Below are 22,921 nucleotides of genomic sequence, written 5' to 3'. Positions count from 1 at the left end.
CATACTGAATCAAAAGTGAGAAAAAAAAATATGATGGTAATACTAAATTTTAATATTATTTAATTTAAACAAATAATATGGTAAACCATTGAATAGTAATATCAATAAATTGAAATATTATCAAAATATAAATAGCCATAAATTTGTTTGTTTTAATTTCGAGATATGAGCGTGAATGATTAGAAAGCATTCACGTTTAAAAATTTCACCATTAAAATCAATTAAAAATTTCATCATTAATATCAATCATTAAAAATATCAGAGCACGATTTGTCAAGTAAGTATAATTGATATAAAATGTGTAAAATATTAATCCCCCCAAAGAAGATTTTCATAGCATTCATCTATTTTTGTTCACAAGTTTTCATCACTAAGCACGATCCACTAAAGTTCACACACTGAACACATAGCACCAACAGTTGAGGATTTTGTTAACGGGTGTTGAAAATCATTCAAGGTTTTGTTTTTGAACATATGAGCAGACAGACTATCTGACCTCTGATGACGCATCGCGTTGCACAAACCTATCGTAAAATCATTTTCTTTTTATTATTATTTTATATGATGACATTTCCATCAAGTTGATATACACAAATGGGATTCCGTCAAAGTGCTTCTAGCACTCAAGTGGGGGAGAATCAAACCAGGCCGCGTTGAGATCCACTTCTGTAATAACGGAAACGAAGACGTCAGGCACTGTTAAAATACAGTTGAGACCACTCCAATGGATACTTGAAAGAGAAGTCCCAAAAATCTTCTTTTAATTATTTTTGGCACCAATTTCCTTTAGTCCTGTTTCAAAAGAATAATATGTGTTTCACGAACAATGTTAGTTCAGCAGCAATTTTATGATTCCGCCAATTGTATTTTTATTTTCACTTTTGAATTATATTTTGAAGAAGCATTTTAGCAATTATTATCCTGCGCCCGTTTCATCAGTTCTTAATATCCTGCTCGGCTTGTAAAATGTTGCAGTCGGACCGAGCAGGAAAACAGACACAGGATTTTAATTAAATCAGAGTAACTTTTATTTGAACATTCTTAGTTGAGTGGGAGCGAAGAAGTGATCTTTACTCCATCAGCAAATAGTCTTTCTGGTAGGGAAAATCTTGCAAAAAATCCTAAAATGTCTCTATTTAGGGAAAAGAGGGAAATCTCAGAAATTACAATTGGTTAATGAACTTGCTCGAGTGATTCCCACGGCTTAAAAGGGAAAAAAGATCTTTATTTAAATGTATGCATACTTTGGCTAAAAATAGATTTAGAAACAGGATGTGGCTTTTAAAAGTGTGAGAAAGTATTTCAAATAGAATAATTAATTAGTAATAAAGTAGGAGTTGTTTTATAGCAAAGAAACTAACATAAAAAGATTAATAAAAGCTTTTTATGTTACATATATATATATATATATATATATATATATAACTGGCGTTGAACTGCCAAATCAATTCAACATTTAAAATTTAACATCAATAAATTAACAAAACAATTTGTAACATGAAGAAAAATAAACTTATTAATGCATTTTTATAAATATAACCTAACTTTTAAAAAAACTAAATATCAGAGCATTTATAAAGTTACATTTACTTTAAAATTAATATTTCCTTAACATTTTTAAATTCTTCAAAACTTAGCAAAATAGTGCTGCTAAAACAAACTTTTCTCAGTGAATATGAACATTAGTGCACTTGGTTGTTAAACTTAGTCCACATTACTAAAATCAAAACAAAACAAAAATGGCATTAATTGTTAAAATTAGGTTTTACCAATCATTTCAGTCAGCTGATCTTCCAATGATTTAATATCAGGTGTGTATTATAAATATATGCAAAATGATTGTGTCACAAATTTAATTATACAACAAATTAATGAATTTAACATAAAAGTAGATTTAGGTGCACACATTTCAGAGATGGACTAAGTGGATTATTGAAGATTCAGTTCAAATAAATAAAATGAAATTTATTCAAGTAAAAACAAACAAACTAGAAATTCAATCAGGAAGGCAATGGTATCAGAACAAATTATAAATGCAGGTCCTACTATAATCGATGACACATATTTCAATTTCAAATTTTTTAGCCCCTATTCTCATAAATAGTTATCCACAACACTTCAGAATTCTTTATCTTCAGAAAGCCAACTTTGGAAAATTTTAAAAGATGTTATCTGGTTTTCCAATCTAGTTTTTTGAAGCCTCAAACTCAATTCTCATTTGAGTCAGTTTTCCAAAATCTATTATTTTTGATGATTTCACAAGGGTTTCATCATCAAATAATCAAAATCATTTTCTAACCACTAATTGTGTTCATGTTTCACACAATAGGACTAAAATAACCAAAATAAATATAGGAGAAAAAACAAGCTATGCTAATATTAAAGGTTACACAGAGCTGAAACAAAAAACGTTTGGACAAAATAATATACAAGAAAGCATACACCTACATTGAAGTTATATTTTTCAAAGCATTTCATTTAGAAAAAAAATTCCCTTTAATAATGCAGTGAGAAATACAACAATTGTAATTAAATGGTGTGTTTAAAAATTACAATTCGGTCACCAAATTATTTCAAAACTTTAAAAATAAATCTACTTTACATAACCTCATAAAAATGTCATTTCAGAAGAACATAAAAATTTTCCTCATGAAAGATCAAACACATTTCAGGAGTTACAATTACAGCATTACACAAGACAGCAGAAATAACCATCTGTCATTCATCGGGTAGTTTAAACCAAAATAAATTTATAAATTATGTTAAGCATTTGGTATTCATTGGTTGGCAATTATAATTATTCCAATAAACATTTACCATTATCCGCATACTTGATGAAAGAGTCATTAGACTGGCTGCTATCAAAGTTGGCCATCAGGGGAGCTATGTACTGGGTGGCAGCAATCCAATTATGCAAATAGTCACCAGTGTACAAAAAACCTGCAACATACAAAATAAACAATCACTTGCATGTATTATATAATATGCAAAAGCATGCCAGGATGAATTTTGTAGGTTAATTTTACAAAAATGTAATGCATACCAGAAACTTAAGTGCTGAAAAAAGCAAAGTCATTTGTATTCACTTAAGTGAAAACAAATTTCAAGTAATATTTCAAAAGATTTGTGCTCTGCTCTAGTTTATGATCATACAAGAGGACATTACTTTTAAAACCTACCACTAGAAGTACAAGTACTTTAGGAAAAAGCAACGAGTAAATAGTAAAAGGTTTGATTTTAAAAAGTAATGATTGCAAAAAAAGTAAAACAAAAAAAGTAATGATTTCAAAGTACATTTCAAGAAAATCAAAACTTCAAAGTAACCTTAAATTTCATTAAAAAATTAAAGAAAAAATAAATAATTTTATTTTAAAACTTATTAAATTTTAATTAAAATGTAAAAAATTTTAAAATGCATGAAAATTTACCAAACTTTATTGAAATAGTAAATGTTGAAAATATCTAGAAAACTAAACCAGAAAGCAATGTTCAGTTTTTGCATATAAAATTATTAATTTTAAAATTCCAAATCTTTAGAAATTTTGCTTTTATTATCGGAATTTGTAGTAATAAAATCATTAATAGAGCAAATTTAATAAATATTGTAATTTCAAATTTGCAATGTTCAATGTTTGCATATAAAATTATTAATTTTAAAATTTCAAATCTTTAAAAATTTTGTTTTTATTATCGGAATTTGTAGAAAGAAAATAATTTTTAGAGCAAATTTAATAAATATTGTAATTTTTGTTTAAAGAAATAATTTTAAACAAAATAATAATTTATTCACATACATAGGTAAGCTCTTGAAAACCATTAAATTAAAAATTATGTTTTGTTTCTTCTTAAAACTTTAAAGAAAATAATTTCAGAAATTTAAATAATGACGATTTTTTAATTTGGGACATAGATATTCAATTTCGAATCCACTCATAATCAAAAATTGAGCACAAAATTTTTATTTCTAAATTTATTCATTTATATGGTAGAATTCTAAAAGGAAACAAAAAATATTTTTAATAAAAAAGAAATAAAACATCAGAAATTTTTTTTAATGCATACTATATTTTGATTCAATATGTTGCATAAATTTTATATTTGAAATCTTACATGCCAAAAAATTAAAATTTTGTGCAAAAAATGTTTGGTTGGTAATATCAAACAAATAATTGAAATTATTTAGAAAAACACACATATAGTTGCCAAAAATGTTGGTTGTTTAAATATTATTTACTAAAGGGAAAAAAAGTGCACCCTCTACCAAAAGAAAAGTGATACCACCACTTATCCAAATTCATAAAACCATCAACTGTTAGCCTTCCGTCCAGAGGCGTATCTAGGAAAAACAGTGACTGTGGATAATCGCGTATCAGGGGTCCTCTAAAAATTATTATATTTTCTATTTTTTTAAGAGGTAAAGTATAAGGATTATCTGAAGAATGTAATAATTTTGACTATAACGTAAAAGATTGTATTACATAATCAAAAATTTTCAAAAAACTATAACAATACTAATTTTATTAATCTTGCATTTATGCGTAGAAGGAGTCTCCTTTTTTTTGTATCTATCACAGGGATTTCTCATCATGGGTGGCATCCTCTGTGAAGGGATGTGTTTTTTCTTTTTTCTCGCCACTTATTTTCAATAGGAGTTAAATCTATTCTAGAGATGCGGAAAACATTTTTTCAAAGTGATTTTCACAACTGATAAAATGGAAGTTAAACAAGCATATCCAAAGATAAGTCAGGAGACAGCTGGACATTGGGCTGGGGGACTCTCAATGTCTTTTGCTCGCAATTTCAGATTCAGGTTTCTCACCGAAATTGCTATCTTGTCAAGGGGTTACATGTCCCCCCCCCCACACACTTACTTTTAAAAGCATACATGTAGATTCCTGAAATAAGGCGATGAAGATGTTTGGTGACCTTGACTTTAAATATCGAGTGTTGGAAGAAAAAATAAAGATTGTCCGGAGGAAAACATTCAAAGAGATTGAAAAAAAAAATTTCTTGAGGAAAATTTTTTAAAAAATCAAAAAAAAAAATTAACAATTTCTATCGACATTTTCGTTACAAATACTTGTAATTTTTCCCAAAAGAATTATTGAAAAAACAAGTAAAGTACTAAATTAAAAAAGGAAGAAAATACAGGTAAAATTACGAACTTTTAACTTTTACTTCCACTACAATTAACGAAAGTAAAAGTATTGCCATGTATGTTTTATGACCATCATGAAGGGTTTTTTTTTTTTTAAAAAAATACAGATCAAGAATTATATTCTTCAGCAGTCACAAATTTTTGCACTTTGAAAAAACAGCTTTTAAAGCAAAACTTTTATAAGAACCTGAGTTTTAACTATGATGCTGGTTTGCATTAGACTCTTAAATAAGAAATCAGTTTCCGTATTCTTTTTATCTTTAAGAACTGTGGTGCAAAAAGGCTAGCAGCAAAAACTTGTAAGGCATACTTTGCTTGTCTCTAAACTTTACACATCATCGTTTGCAAATACAATTTACACATACACCACTTATTGAAGACCTGTTAGTAAGCAAACTAAAATTACTAATATAGCAATAAACTAGAAATATATATCAAAACAAATATACTGAAGAATCTGAGCATGGAATATGCATACATAAAACTGAAATTCTAAATTAACAAATAGAATGCATGCATAAATACAGTTCCTTTATTTCTATATCAAGTAAAAAGTTTTCTAAAAAAATAATTCATTAGTGGAGAATGAAAAAAAGAATTATAACTATACCTCCAGTGGCTATTGTTACATTTTTTAAAAGGCTTCCATAAAATGGAAAATCAAACTTCAAAGGGATAGTCTGAAAAACAAATAAAATTATTTTTAAAAAAGATCATTTTTACTCATAACCATAAAATAACTAAGTGAACCTTTCAAAATATTTTTTGCTTGTTTATATGGCTCCTTATAGAATAAAATATAAATTTTAAGTACATAAAAAAACTTATGTTTTCTCTTCCTTATGTGGTAAGGCAGAGGATCATATTTACTAAATCATATTTATTTTTTGATTTTTCTGAAAGATTGCTTTCTTCAAAGGCAAGGATGCATAATCTGTAATAACGCCCAAAAGCTGTTTGCAAAAATTTTGACACCATCACCGAAAGTTTTCTGTATAACTGTAAAAAATTAAAACAAATAAAAATTATTAACACATGACAGTTCGTATTTCGTGATTCATTTAACTTTTAATTTGTTGGACTTATATACTATGCACAGTATTCTAAAAAAGAAAAAAAAGGCCACAAAAATTCCAATGTTGAACAATATATCAAATAGTTATACAATATATATATTGTCAATTACTTAATTCGATTACAGTATTTTTTAATAATAAAGCATAATGAAGCAATTTAGTTTTATAACTCTCTATTTTTTTAATATTATATGTTGCAAAATGTGTGACACAGGAAAACAAAATTATTTAAAAGTAGAAGAATTTAAAAGTGATTCTTATAAAATACTTATTAAATGTTCGCATTGAAATGTTTTCGAGCGACTTTTGGGGAAAGGAAGCCAAATATAAATGTAAAACAAGGTGTAAAAAACTACTTTTATACCTTAAAAAACTGTTGTTAAGTAAAAAGAAATGTATAAGCTGGTATGTATAATAATCAATATGGAGTTTCATAAAAATTAAGAAACTTTAAAAAAAAAAACTAATTTTGAAAAAATTTTGCCAAAATAAGGTGGTAATGAAAGGGCTGAAACTTGTTACAAGAGTCAATAAATTGCTTGCAGAAAGTATTTTAATTGTGATTTAATGCTTGTAAAAAGTTTTTCATTTTATCTAAATCAACTTATAGTGGGCTAAAGAGTTAAATGAATCTTTCATGCTTTCCAAGGAACCATGTATTTTTTAAGCTGTGCATTATGTATTAATAGGCTAGAAACCATTCCAACACCTTAAATTTAAATTAATTTTTTTCAAATAAATTTTAAAAAATTTTTTAGAAAATGATAATTATTTTAAGTATGAAAATTAACGTTTGAGTCATTAGAATGGAAATAACTTGGAATAATGATCATAACTTATAATCACATATATATTTTTTTAAAGAAAACAGGACTTAGTGAAAGGATTATTTTCAGAACTACGAAGTTTTCAAAAGTTTTGTTTAAGTAGTTTGGATTTTCAAGAAGGGTCCTTTTTCAAAAAAAATTTCAGTTATTTTTTTAGACCTTTTTTTTTTAAGTTTAAGGCAGGGACAGCAGCTGAATTTTTCAGAAAATATTAAGAAAAATGGGAAGGTTTAACAAAAAAATTGGAATCACAGGTTGAATCACAAGTTCTCTAACATTGATGCTTCACTACATCATGTTATTTTTGGCACCCACAAATATTTCCTATTTTAGCACTACTAAAAATAATAGAAAAGTTTTTGTATTTGAAATAACACAACAAATACATATAATCAATGCTAGAGCATATAAAAAAGAAAAGCACCTAACATTGAAAACAACAATACATAAGTTTAATGTTTTGTGCAGATACATAGCATAAAATATGCATTTAATATATTAATTCAAGCAAATAACCTAATAATGAAATACAAAAAAATCAAGTTCAGCTTTGACTAAAAAACTAACTTCAACTAAAACATATTCATTTGTTTGTAACTTCTTTCTGGACATTATAATTAACTTTTAATGTAAAATAACAAATACTCTGCTGAAATACAAGATTTGTGGTTTGTTTCTTGACGCTTTTCTTCGCAAATGAAAATAAGAAAAGTCATTTATGCTGAACACTTTTATCTGTATCTAGAGAATTGTGCACCTTGAAGAATAATTTTTTGGAGCAAAATGACGACTTAACTAGCGCAATGAAGAAGAAAAAGCACAGAAAGAACAAAGGCCTTATATTTCTTAGAATTTTTTTAAAAATCAAAATGAAAAGCTTTTTAAAATAGATAATTTAATGTCAAACTCTTATTTTTATACTGAAAACTCCCTGCAAAACAACGGACTAATCAAATCGTAGTTGTTGAATCCAGGAAAATGATGTTCCAAGTGTTAAAATAAACAGAACAAACAGGCTTATCAAAATAATTTTAAAGGTTTTCTTTTCAAATTTTTAAAAACATGAAATTTAAAATTACCAACTTTAGCTATCTTTTAACACATAAATACAATAACTATACATTAACACACAACTAGAATCGGCAATAGCAGAGGGAATTGTTATTATAGAAAGATTGCCACTCTAAACAACCACACATATTAATATCAAAATAACAATAAAAAAATACTTATGCACAATATTTTTTGACACCATTTATAAAATTGAATGTTGATTATAATAGTTAGCTGTCAAAAAGGGAAATAAAAGGGCATGCAGCCAACAAAAGGCACATCCATTTGAAGCAAGCAAGAGTAAAAGATTTTTTCTTTTTTAAACACGAAGAAAACTTATAAATTAGTTATGCACATATTTTTGCTGTAATAAAATAAAGGAATAAGATTGGAAGAGGAAAATAAGGTGAAGTAAATGATTTTCAAATTCTATATTGATATCATACATAAATAAAAATGTCTCCCTTTTTGTCCTTTTTCGTAAAACTTAGTTAATTTAACTAACAGAAAAATGCCTTTCCCTCAAAATAATTTTTGTCACTATAGCCGAAAGATAACTCTTTAAAAACAAACAATTTTAGTACGCTAAATATTAACATTTTGACAGCAACGTAATATCAGACATTTTGCAATATGCCTCTCGTTATATCAAGCTTTTACTGTATCGAAAAATTTTAAAAAGACGAAATGAAATTTGGACTTGAATAAATATTTGCGACAATGAAAAGTGCATTAAAATTGTACGAAACCAACTGTATATGTATTAAAAATTAAGGGGGAAAAAATTACAACCTTGAATATTTTGCTTTTTTTTTTTACTTTCAGTTTAATCGAGTATTTTTATTTTAGTACATTTTTATAGTTTTAAAATATATTATAAGTAGAATAAGTATTAATCGTCAGCTTGCTAATAAAAAAGAAAACGGGGGAATAAACTTTGCAATCTGCATTTAAAAACTAAGACAAGTTAATTGTATGTGATTATGCAAGCGTATTTTTTCTTTATCATTTCATACAAAACAGAATAACTTTCTTCATTTTATACAAAATTCCTGTAAAATAAATAAATAAAATGAAAGCTATTACAAGACTTTCTTTTACTTCTGATTTTAAATCAAACAGATAATTAGTTGAATTTAATTCTCGAACCTGTATTTTAACATTTTTGCTCGTACCGAACTTAGAGCACAAGGAAACTCCCTAGTCAAGCTTTAAGCTGGAGGAGATCAGAATTGAAACAAGCTCGCATTTTATTTAAATTTATAGAAAAAAAACACTAAAATATTCCACGGTTAGTGCAACGTCAAGATTACTCTCATCCACGACATGTCCTTCGACCACTTAGGATATTCTATGTCGGAATTGCTGTTAGTGCTGTCCTTACTAATTAACATGCATTACTAATTAATATGGGTATTTGAATCCAAGTCAAATAAAAAGGACGTCAGCGCTAAATCACTTATCGACTTTAAAGTACATTTTAAGTTATTAAAAATTTTAAAAAATTTAAAATGCAGTTTTATAAATTTTGTTATAATGTAAATATGCTACACAGCAATTAAGGGAATTGCTCAGCAGTTTTGTCATTCCTTAGGGATCAGACAATTTTGAAGAAAGCAGTGTATGCAATAATATAAACTAGCAAATAAAATTTAACATAATAGAATACATAATTTAAATTTTTTTAAATTTTTTTTAAACTTTCTTTGACGGGAAGACGAGCATTCCAATTTGATAATATTATGATTTTTTTTCAAAAAAAAAAAAAAAGGTGTAATCTTTTGATAAAGGAGAAAACTATTTCTGATGGAATAACATATGCATTTTTAACTGAAGAATAATTGAGCACCTCTTCATACTTGTTCCTTGAGTAACCTCTAGATAGTACACATATTATAAGTCTACTTAAAAATTTTAATTCATATATGAGCAATTGCATTTTTTAGCATAAATAAATATAAACGAGTGAACTAATTCCCAGATTTTTCCAGATCAGAGACCATGGATTTTGCTGACCACCATGTAGCATGCATCCATTAAAATATTGCAGAACATTTCATTTTTTTAAGAATTTTCACAAAATATTTTGAAGATTTTTCACTTTAAAAAAAAACATTTGAGTATATTTTGAATTTTTTTTTTTTTTTTTCAAAAAATGTCTTAAATGAGCAGGAGCATGAGAAAGAATCATAAAATATAACATATTGGATACACATTATATTCAGAATAATTTAAAAAAGAAAATTAATTACTGTTGCTTGACGATGAGAGTCGGATAACATGTGGTGAACAATAGGCTGGGGATATGAATTGATGTCGATCCAAAACTTTTTACCAACCTCTGGATCAGAGTAAAATGTAGAGTTGTAGTAAGTATGATGGTCAAATTCAACCTGCCAAAAAGAATTAAGTAAAATGCAAATACTATTTACAGAAATAAAATTTAAACAAAAATAATATTTTGTAAGTATATGTGTGCATACACATTATTAGATTGGGAGAGTTGATTTTTATTTTGATGTCAGCCCACTCTTAAATCAAGAATATCCTATCTATCAGCTTGATTTTATAGGTTATTATTATGATTTTATAGGCTAAAATTTACCATCAAAAGTTTTAAAAAAAATTATTACACAATGGTAACAAGTTATTAAAGGCAATATTTTAATAATTATATTAATTATTTTTATCTGGTAACTGGATTTGTTTACAATGTAAAGTTTGATGGCAAACAAAAACTCCAGTGTTGCCAAAATCAAAAGTTTTAAATTACCTACAACTATTAAAATACCCCCAAACAGAGAACAAACTACTTTCTAAGACCTAGAATATCTATATGCCTTGTTTTGCTTGTCCAATGCATAAATAAACAACTTTTATTTTGCGTGGGGCCTAAGTAACCACGCAATGACCAAAGTAGTTCCGGTTGACAATAGTTTGGTAAATAGTCAGAAATTTAAGAAAACATTAAAACAATTTTGAATGTTATAGGAATCATAACTCATTTGGTTATAAAGTGTCATTTTTGCAATAAGAAAGAGCAGATTATTGACCAGTTATATAGCTCATAGGCTGCAATAGTGGCACAACTAAAAAAACACATGTTTTGGACTAAGATCAGGGGTAAATATGAAAAAACACATTCTTCCAGCAGCAATACTTGCACAACTCATTATTCAACTTGAAGGTAATTAACTTGAAGGTAAACTGGCATAGTTCCACAAGCAAACGAAAGCATTTCTTATGCCTTTTGCTTAGCAATGAAAACTTTAAACTCACTTATCTCAAAACTTGATTTTTTGAGTTTTGCAACTATTATAGCCCATGAGCAATTTATCTTATCTGTCCACTTTTAAAGCCACAAGGATGCAATATGAGGTTCCTTAATTTACCAAACATTATACCCTTCACAATTATCTTCCTCATAATTACAAAAATATAAGATTTAATACTGATGTTTAAAAAATACAAAATGAAACAGTGGTAAAAAGAACATTGAAATAACCCTGTTTCGGGTTATTTTAATATTCATTGTTGTTGTAATAAGATAATTACAACAGCAAAGTAAGTATAATCACAAAACATCAAGAATCAAGGTATTGCCAGTTAGCATAACATAAACTTTATACAATTTACTAAATCTACATTTCCAATACATTCGCCCTCCACTTAAGTCTTTCACTGTTATATAATCCTTTAGGTAGACTGGTGGTTGCTCTGTAAAATAGGGGGCTTATCTGGATCTGAAGATAGTTGTCTAGATCGAATGATACTCATCGGCCTCATCTCTAGTTGACTACTTATTTGTAGATAACTTAGAGTCTGTATTAAAAGACACTGATTCAGGGTCAATATGAGATAGCTGAAAATCAACTTTTAGTATTGGGTCTCCTCTAGGAGCCAAATGTCTAATCGACACACTTGTCAAGCAACCATCAAGAAATTTTACGTAAGCATAGTTTGAGTTAGCATAGATTAGTTCTATTTCCTGCACCATAAGGTTATACTTGTTAAGGCGCAAATGGTTTCTCATTAGAACAGGGCCAGGTTAAGTTAACCATGTTGGCAGGGACTGACTGTCCAAGAATCTTCTTGGGTGAGAAAACTTTTTCTCATGAGGTGTTTCATTTGTTGCAATACAGAATGAAGATCTAATGGAATGAAGAGCTTATTGAAGCATCTTCTCCCACTGTTTAAATCTATTTTAAATGCTTTAAGTTTAGAGACTAGAAGGATTGTCTTCCAAATTTTTCCATTATACCTCACACACTGGCCTCCCTGTGGGTTATAAGCAGTGGTCCTGCAAGAAGCAATTCTCAGAGTTAAGAAACCTTTTCAATTCAAGGAGCATGGATGCAGGGCCGGATTATACCTTTCGTAGGCCCTAGGCACAGAGCCGGATTATACCTTTCGTAGGCCCTAGGCATAGCCGTTTTTGCCCCACCCCCCATTCCTCCCCTCTTTCCCCGCTAAAATTTTCTTGCATATTTTTTTTTTACATTTTTATTAATATGGGTTTTAATTTACGAATTTGTTTATCTAACTTTATCTGCAATACCGACATACTGCCGATATTGCAGTTGATATCGATAATACCATTTTTGGTGAAAATTTACTCTTCCGATTTAGAGGAAAACTTTGTAGATGAATTTTTACTATTTTCAAATTTGTATGAGCATAAATCTGCACAAGAAATGTTGAAGGCTCAAATTAAAGATAAACTTGTGAATACTTTTCCTAACGTTCACATTGCATTAAGAATATATTTGTCGATTCTTGGATCAAATGCAGAAGGAGAAAGATCTTTCTCCAGATTAAAGTTTATAAAAAATTATTTGCGTTCAACAATGAATCAAGATCGTTTGGCATCTCTCGCACTTATGTCTATTGAATACGACATTTTGCGTAGTTTGGAATTCGACAGCATAATACAAGATTTCGTTGAATCCAAAAATCGCAAAAAAGTAATATATTAGATCATAAGATTCTGCAAAATAATTTATTACCGAAAAATATTATATTTTTATTTGTATCTTCATAATTTTGTGCAAAATACACTTGTTGTTTTTAAAGCTAAATTATTTTGGTCAATAAATTTTTTTCTCCCAAGTTTTTCGTAGGCCCCTGAATTTCGTAGGCCCTAGGCACGTGCCTAGTGTGCCTATAGGATAATCCGGCCGTGCATGGATGAGAAGGTGAAGGTTCTTTGAAATTTATGTTGAGCCTTTCAAAAGGTAAAGTTGCTTTTATCAGCTTTCTTTCACTGTAGAACAAAGGTTTTTCTTCATCACAGTATGGTCAAGCATTTGTCATTTGTTTGATGTCATCCAATAAAATGGGCAAGTTTTTCACTCTTGTCCAATGATGCATTATGGTTATATCAGGGTGGCAAAATGCTTTATGCAGTTCCTTTAAATTAACTTCAGGATGGATTTAACTGCTATTCAACTGTTATTCTTTACATAGTGACTACTGTTGAACTTCCATTTCCCAGGAGGTAAATAATGTCACGTTTATAGTTTACCAACTCAAGCCTACATCTAAAAATCTCTTCATTTTTTATTTTGCTGGAATGGCACTAGTAACATAAATGGTATAGATCTTTGGTCTGTGAGAGCCTCGAACTGCCTGCCCATCAGGTAACATCTTTAATTTCGTATTTTTAAACTGATGAATGTTTTTCTCAGTAGCGCTCAAAGTTCATGAGAAAAAGTTTAAAGGCTGGTCAACTCCGCTCAAAGTAACCCTAGATGCAAATATTGAGGAAGTGTCCTTTCACTGAATGGTAAATCATTCTTGGCAGCCAAAAATGATGCTTCAGTTACATCGTTCTTCATCTAATCTATAGCTTTGACAACATCGGCATAAAATGGAAAAAATTTCGTCGGATTATGTGAAATTTTCTCCTAGAATTTAGGAATTTACTTGCAGTAATGTGCAAACATGCCAACGGTTCTTTGTAAAGAAGCCAAGTCATCTGGGATAAGCAAGTTTATCATGGCGGCATTTCTGTCAAGGTCTGGTTTAATTACCTATATTCAATTAAATATCCCAGAATTTTCACACACTTCACAAAAAAAGAACATTTTTCTTGATAGAAAGTAAGGTTTTGTATATATACACATACATACCTTTTTAAAACCTCGATATTTTAACATGCCACCATAACATACTGGTAAATTCCAAATCACTTACTTCATTTTGAACTTAAGTTTCAATCCACTCGATTTGCGATTATTTCAGAGTGAATTCGGTGGTTATTAAAACGGATTTTCACTTGGTTCTTAAATCTCAATTTCTTAATACAATAGTATTTTGGTCGGCAAACTTCAAATGGCACATTTCGCACTCAATTATTGACAATTTACCCACAATCCCAGGTGCATTTACGATGGCATTTTTGTCAATTATTGTTACAGATTTTCATAGTTTTTTTAATGATACATTATCACACTCGAGAAATTTCGAATCATACATTGGAAGAATTACTTTTTGATGCATAGCTATGCCACAATTTTACTGTTGGCTTGGTTTTGTCAACTGTATTTTTAGCAGTTTGGGATTTCCACATAGTTTTTAAAATTTTGATTTCAATTTTAATATATTTTTTACGATTCGAGAAATCTGAATCGTGCTTTTAAATAATCAAATAATGACCAGTTTTAGTCGTGACAATTTCATCTCAAATCCACAATTTTTTAATAATGTGAAATTTTTGCAAGCTCTAAAATTGAGTGCGTGATTCTTCGTAGTAATAATCCTTTTTTGCGAGACGTGACATAGAAAATACAGCAATTTCTGTGATATTCAAGTTTTTTTCACGTTGTAGTGAAAATAGGAATAAAAGTGGAAGATTCTTATTCCTGCATACTTTTTTGAACAGGTTGCATGCATAAAAAAAATTTTTAAAAGAAAGAAGTTTTGTTTGATTGTTAAAAAGGGTCTGGAAAAGAGACTCTCCAGTAAACGGATATCCGGATATGGGACTTGTACTGTGTATACATATATTGCGATTGTAAGAAATATTTCCAAGTTTTTATCATGCTTCTGGTTGAGACCACACACAGTTACATCATCAAGGTATAGAAAGGTTTTTCAAAGTTTTTCTTCCTTGATTAATTCTGCCAATTGATTCATTGGAAGATTGCCCTTGATTAATTCTGCAAAACTGGGACACCTTTGTTACACCAAAAAGGATTCTTCTAAATTAGAAAAGTTTACCTTCTGCTTCAAAAGCTGTGTACTGTTTATCATAATCTAAAATAGGCAGCTGAAGGTAGACACATTTCAAATCAATTGTGCTAAATTGCTAAATAAAATACTCTGTACAATGAAACTTTCTGCATCAGTTCATCCATCCTGGGTAAGGGATTGGCATCAAGTAATGTAAATTTATCAATAGTCTGAGAGTAGTCAACAACCATCCTCGGCTTATGATTGTCTCTCTTTACAATGAATACGGGTTCTCCATGGGTAGCTGCTTGGTTCAATCGCACCTTCAATAAGTAGTTTCTCCTACTTCTACAGAATTGAAAGACTTAACATTCATTTGTCACCTTAATTTAGTGGTGCTAGTTACTGGTTTACAGCGAGAGGATAGAGATGTAACTGAAACTTGAGTGGAACCTGAAACAAATTATCAAAGGGAGTCTATCACCTTGAAAATAGAAAATAAATTTCTACTGAAGAACGGTTACTCAAAAGGTCATGACCTATTAGAATATCAACATGATTTTTCATTATTAGAATTTTAATATTATATACATGATTTTACATTATGAGAGTTATAGTACCATATCCAGTGACATGACATCTGAATTTAAGGATGAATTGACTACAGTCATCTGACTTGTGTAAAGCTTCACACTAAACTGGCATAGTTCCACAAAATTTTGATTCAGAAAACTAAATGAGAAAGGTCTGTTGATTTTGTAGATCTACACATGTCATTATTATGTCCTCTTTTATAGCATTTCCTGCAATTAGCTTATCAGACAAAATATAAGATGCTTCTTGGGTGATGATCATATACACAGTTAGAGCAAAGTTGGAACAGAGACGGCTAAAATTGGAAAATTTTCTTCGAAATTATCATCTTGAGGCAAAAGAGTTTGATATGCAACTCCATGCGGCAACTGAATTTGTTCAATAGGAGCAGCTGCAGGGGCATTTGTTGCAGTCAAGTATAATAAAGAGTAAAGTTCTAGTGATCTTTCTTAGTCTAAAGCATTTTCTAACATGATGGTGGTATTTTCCAACTGTCGTTCATGTAGTTCTTCGAACCTCGTATGAAGGCATCATTTATAAATACATCTTTATACTTATCGGGGGTTATAGCCTTAAATTTAGTCTTTGCTCAATTATTTAAGGATCTGAAGGCATTCAGTAATAGATTCACCATTTTACTCCGTTCTAGAGGCTAAACTGTGTTTTACAAATATTTCACTGCATGTAGTGATGAATAGTGAGTGCAAAACTTCAACAGCTTTTGAATAAGTTTCACAGTCAGTTATGTAGTGAAAATTGTTAGCTGTCACATAATTACAAAGTAACTCAAATTTGTTGTCAGTTGAATAGTTTACTTGCACCACGTAATTTGAGAAGCTTCTTTTCCAGTGTACCCATCTGCTTTTAGTACCGGTACATGTTGGATCGACATCAAAGCGTTCTGGTTTCAAAAGTTCCATTCTGCTTAGTCAATCAATTAGTGAGTGTGAAAATAGTTTTATTGCTGATTAAAATGTGGTAAGAAGAACACTGAAATAATCCCATAAAAAGCTTTAATCAGCAATAAAGAGATAATTACAAAACGGAGTAAGCATAAACAGAAAACATCAACATTCAAGGCGTTGCCAGTTAGCACACATAAACTTTGGATAGTTTACTAAAGCTACCTTTTCACTACAGAAAGAGTGCTCGACTTCGCACGCAGGTCATCGGGCTACCGAAACAGGGGTGCCATTCCCTCTGCAGAGGATCAAAATTGTGATGGCATGTCTTCTGATCATTCTCCGGGATGTTTCCAAGACAGTCGCCAATAGCCCATTGAGAAGCTCCAGTGGGACGTAAATTAACAACAACAATCACTACAGAAAGATCTAATATGATTTAATAAGTTTGCTTACTTTCAAGGGTTTAGAAAGGGAAAAATATGTAAATTTCTTTATGATTTTTTGGGGAGGAGATCAGTCCTGATTGTGTGTCATAAATATACCCTTGATCGAGATTCTAGTGCAAGTACATATTGTACTAAAAGTGTTAAAGTAGGTATATTGCTATATTTTAGATAATTATTTTTAAACAAATATAAAACAGAAAATTTTTAGAATAGAAAAAGATGATGCAAATAATTGTCATTAATAAGTAAACATAATTCAATTTTTAAGATCATAAAATGCACTGAAAGTAAATTAAAAATGTAAAATAGTGATGATATTGTTAACTTACTTTTTTACCATTTCCTAAATTAAAATCAAATTAATGTTATAATATAAAAACAAAAAAAGATATTATATGAACATAATAAAACATGCAAAAACTAATTACGAGCTAAAATAATGGTACTAATATTTTTGAAAACAATGATTTAATAAAAAAATAATTACAATATATTTAAAAACCACAATTACATTTTTTATCGTAGTTAACTTCAATTACAACTACTTTATTACAAATGTAGTTAACTACAACTTTCTTTTTAACTAACTTTTGATATGTAAATACTGATTCACTACTTTTAGGGAGCAAAGTTTGTCAGAGTACTAAATTTACACCCATGTTCTAAATTGTTTTGAACAAAAATTAGCCAATTTAAAGATGAGGAATTAAGAAATAATTATTCACGTTAACAGAAGCCAATTTGTTACTCTACAGCATTCGTTACGAATTTGCTCTTTTAACCTTCAACTTCTCAACAATGAATTATTAATTTCAGTAACGTTATTAAATTATCTCATATTTGCAATTTTGATAAATGTATAATGCTCTTCTATTTCTAAAAGAGCATTATATCATCAAGATTCTTTTTACGCCAGTCTGCTGCATAAGGATTTAAGTCTTGTCCTCCCTCCCTAGCCAAGTTCCAACTAGACCATCTTTCACCCACTTCGCCATTAACAAAAATAAACTAAATAAAAAATTACAGAGGACATATGTTCTTTTTAATTGAACTAACATCAAGTATTCCTTTGAAGTTTCACAAATGTACATTTGCACTTGAAGGTATGACCAATGTAATAAATTAGCTATCATTTAGAATGGCTAGTCTATATATTAGTCATTATTAAGTCTGGATTAAAGACGAAACTTGCTGCTTTTAGAGCAACCGGCCAAATTTTTATTAATAACGATTGGCCACAAGGGCAATCTCATTGAGTCTATTGACAGACCCAAAAAGATTTGTACCTATCCCATGCAGAAAATTGAAATATATTTTTTTTACTAAACAAACGTTAAAAGTAGTTGTGAGGAATTACGACTAACTACTGTTTTTTTTTTTTTTTCATTGCACTACTTTTTACACTATATACTTACTAGTGTAGTAAAAAGTAGTGCACGCTACAAACTACATAAAAATAGAAACTACAGTAGTCTTGCTACTTGCAGTACGCTTCTCCAGACGACTGCTTTTAAAGGTAATCTGACAAGTCGTTTTAAATCTATATGAAGTGTTAGGAACAATACAGGAACTTATACATTATTATTTTTTAAAAAAATACGTAAGGGTTTTTGACTTAAGATACACTATTAGATATCTCATGCCTAATAGTATATAGTGATCTTTATGATTCTAAAGTTCTTCAAAATGTCACAAGGCTTATAAATATGATAAAATGAACACTGCTCTAGAAGCCTAGATTAGTTCCCTTTTCATTCATAAGCAAATTTAAAAATTTCACCTATTAACCAAATTTCTTACAAATCTACAACTATAAGTATAAATTTATTTATTTATTGCCAATTTCGTAACTTGTTTGTGACATGAAATCGTCATATTTTCTCTCGTTAAATAAGTATTTCTCCATGACAGCATATATAGAAACTATTGAACAAAATTCACAAAAAATGTGATGTGCTGTTTGTCAGGATTTTTTCACTAAGATTCTTTTTTTAATATGATCAGGCAAAAAAATATATATATTCATATAATCTTTTAGCATTTTCCGAAAAATGTTATAGTAGTAGAGATGCTGGTGATCATGTTTAATTAAGTTAAGTTTCTAGAAAAGATTAATAACAAAATCATGCAGCAGACAATATGTAATAATAAGAAATGTTGGTTTTAACGATATTCCTTTACAGTTCTGCTAATCTATTTAAACATTCGTTTTAAAAACGAAAGCAAATGGAATGGTTTTCGTAATCATTAATTTATTTACTAATGAAAAATTTAAACTGATATTAAAATAAATGTTTTAACCATTGATTTATTATATTGTGAGATTTATAATTTAAATCTTAAAACATTGGTTGAAAAATTTAACTCATCTAACTTACACCATATATATTCATTCACGATATTTTCCTTTACAAAATTATTAACAATGCAAAACAACAAGACTGCTACTAAACCAATGAGATTATCTAATATTTTAAAAACACAAGAAAAAATCAATAATATTTTAAAATCACAAAAAATTAAAAAAGTAACAATATCAAAGCAGAGTTGTAGTAATTTGACAATTTTATTTATTCATTATTTTTTTTTTAAATGTATTTTTTTTAAAATTATTATACAAAGTTGGGCAAGACGAAACACAGACAATTTACAATTAAACTTTAAAATAAGTATTTCGAGCTTATTTTAAGAAAATGCTTTTATTTTGAAAAATTTTTTAAAATGACAAATCACCTTCAAAAGTTTTCACATTTATAAAACAAAAGTTAAAAATTAACAGTTAAAAGTTTTAAGTTTTTGGTACAGATTTGTTACATGTCTATCCTTAGCATCGTATTACATATCCAAAATGTACCTTTTACATTGTGCAAATTCATTGTAAAATTTCAAATATTAATCAACAGTATTATAGCATAAAAATGTTTTTAAAGGGAAGAGATTCTCTAAGAATCATTGAAAAAATAAGAGTGGAAAATTACTGTTAAATATATTTTAATCAAAAAATTTTTACCAAATTATACTTACTTAGCTATTACTCTATTGCAAATGGTGGAAGAAAAAATATTAACTAACATAATAAAAATCAAATGAAAGTAAAAAGAAATGTTAATTATTTTTTTAACTTTCCAGTTTTTTCCCCTGTTCTAAACAGTCTTTAACGAAGGTACAATATTCAAGTTTATTATAGTCTATTTAGGATACTGCCACTTGTTACATCAGATTTTTAATAAATGTTCATTTCAAACAACAAAAACATATATATGAACATATAAAACATATGATAAAAATATAAAACATATGATAGCTCATGACATATTAAACATATGTCATGAGGTACCATAAGCTATACTCAAAAAGAAAAAAAAAATTTAAAATCAAAATCATAACTAACTGTATCATTTGCCATTCCTGGTGGAAGATCTATTCCTAATTCAGATATAGACACATTCTTTTCAAATATAAGATCTGCAGAAGCAGGAGGAGCTTTTACTGTTTTTGCAAGTTTAGCTTTAAAATCTGAAAGTTTTTCAGGTTTATCTGAAAATAAAACAATGTATTTTAAAAATACTTAAGAAAATCTAAACTGAATAACTAATTAAAAATAAATAACATTAGTAATAAATAAATGTAAATATTAGTATGGATTTAGAAAAGTATAGATTGAGGCCAATGGCGGGAAGTAGTATGCTACAAACAGCTAAACATTCATTGTTGCTCTTTTTGTAGTTGATAGTAATTTCTAGTAATTACTTTTAGCATCAGTTTAGTGAAGAAACAAGGTTTAATTGAAACTAGTTTTTCTCATCTGATTGGTGCAAATCTTATGTAGGTAAGTCAATAAACATAATGAGAATGCTTCGTTGGCGGAGCGTTTATAAGAATTGCATCTGATGCTCAAGAGCAGGGGTGACCAACCTGCGGCTTGCGAGCCACATGCAGCTCTTTGAAGGATTATTTGTGGCTTTTCGATAAATGTACCCAAGTTCCCTTTTCATTTTTGTGCTATTTTATTTTTTAAAAGTTATTATCGTTCCTTGACGAATCGACAGATATCACAGATCTTCCGCAATTGGCAGTTTTCATACGTTTCTACTCATTCATTTATTCCATTCTTTTTCCTTTTATTCCAGTTTAAAATTCGTGAAATCCAAACACCTATCAGTATTAACTAACCAGCATCTCAAAGAATTATTGAAAAGTGCTGTCACCAATTATTCACCAAATTTTAAAGAATTTTTAAAAAAAGTAAGATAAATGCGTTAAATTTTTAATATTTAAATTCAATACACATATTTTGTACTTTTATTTATATGTTTTCAATAAATATAATTTCTGTCAAAAAAAAAATTTTTAATACCTTTTTTGCATACCTTTTAAATACGTATTTAATTGCGGCTCGAGAAAAATTTCAAATTTTGAAAAATGGCTCGACTATTAAGGAACTTGGACACCCCTCCTCTAGAGTAACAAGTTTTTTTTTTCTACAAAGGTTTTCTGGAAATCTTTCTTGTACTTGAAATCCCACATGTAATTAGATTTCTCCACGATAGTTGGTTTTGTTTTCATAAATGTGGAAGACATCAGTCGCTTTAAAAGTTCATGATGATAATATTGAACTTCCCTGGTCAGCATATAACACTTATATTTCAGAATGATCAAGAAAACGAAAATTGGAATTTTTTTGTAGCATGTAAACTTTTCCTGATAAACAAAAAGCTGTCAGTTTCAAAGTTGCCTGTCTCTAACTTGAATTACTATTTGTTAATTTCCAGTTTTCATTTACTTGTGAAACATCAAATATATATTCAGAAATTAAAATGAATAATAAGATGCTAGCCCGGGTTGACTACGAGTTATACCCTTTCAGTTGGTCACTTTCTATGATTTTTTTTTTAGTTTTTTCACAGGTTGCTGCCCGGAAGTTATCAAGACTTGATGATTATTCTGCCACAGGTCACGACACCGATATCTCCACAAATTACGTTTCAGTGTCAAAATTCAGAAGATTTCCATACTGTGATCTGTGGAAGAATAATCACCTAGTCTTTGCAACTTTCGGGCAGTGGCCCGTGTGAACCTGCAAAAACGTCACAGAAGGGACCAACTCAAGGTTATAACTCGTAGCTACTCCTAAACAAACCTCTACATGTTTGTTTTTTTTTTCTCATTTAAAACCAATTTGGAGTCTTGCCGACTGTAGTTGGCATGGCAGACCACAATACAGAAATATTCCCGTAAAATTACTGTGTAGGCTATTTTATTATTAAATATAAAACATTTTATATTTAATTTAGTTAACACAGATGTAAAAAAAAATATCCCTATCATATTAGTCGACAAGCTAACCATAACCATATATCCCACTTACTCTACCTCAGAAAACAGTTCATAATAGAATTTCAAAATTTTTCCTCAAACTTCTATATATTTCTATAAAGCTTAAATTTCTATCTTAAGATGTTCCTCAAACAAAAATTAACAGTTTTTGTCAGTATATAATGATATTAGAACTAAGTTCATCAGCAGCTTCAACTAAGTAATAGGTGTGATTCCAAAAATAAAGCACACCTTTAGAATCTGCCACTCTTACTTGTTATATTTCTTATAATTTTGTACCAAAACAAAATTTAAACATTAAATAATAGATTTCAGATTTTTTTTTCTTCTTTAATATGATTATGAAAATTTG

At 28.9% G+C, this 22,921-nt stretch overlaps 1 protein-coding gene across 1 annotated transcript in view; it reads right to left on the bottom strand.

Moving 5' to 3' along the window:
- Window positions 1-22,921, bottom strand: part of LOC107448552 (plexin domain-containing protein 2) — a 46,705-nt gene that overhangs the window by 20,323 nt on the left and 3,461 nt on the right. Inside the window, exons 2-5 of the mRNA XM_016063794.4 lie at window positions 20,624-20,769; window positions 10,367-10,507; window positions 5,769-5,838; window positions 2,818-2,940 (exon numbers count right to left, since the gene is read on the bottom strand). Coding sequence (XP_015919280.3) covers window positions 2,818-2,940; window positions 5,769-5,838; window positions 10,367-10,507; window positions 20,624-20,769 — 480 coding nt within the window. The remainder of the gene's footprint in view (window positions 1-2,817; window positions 2,941-5,768; window positions 5,839-10,366; window positions 10,508-20,623; window positions 20,770-22,921) is intronic.

This window comes from Parasteatoda tepidariorum, chromosome 3 (genome assembly GCF_982258835.1).
Source record: "Parasteatoda tepidariorum strain Cologne lab strain chromosome 3, Ptep-v5.0, whole genome shotgun sequence".
NCBI lineage: Eukaryota > Metazoa > Arthropoda > Arachnida > Araneae > Theridiidae > Parasteatoda > Parasteatoda tepidariorum.
Note: the sequence above shows the minus strand (reverse complement) of the source record. Positions and strands in the feature narration are given on the sequence as shown.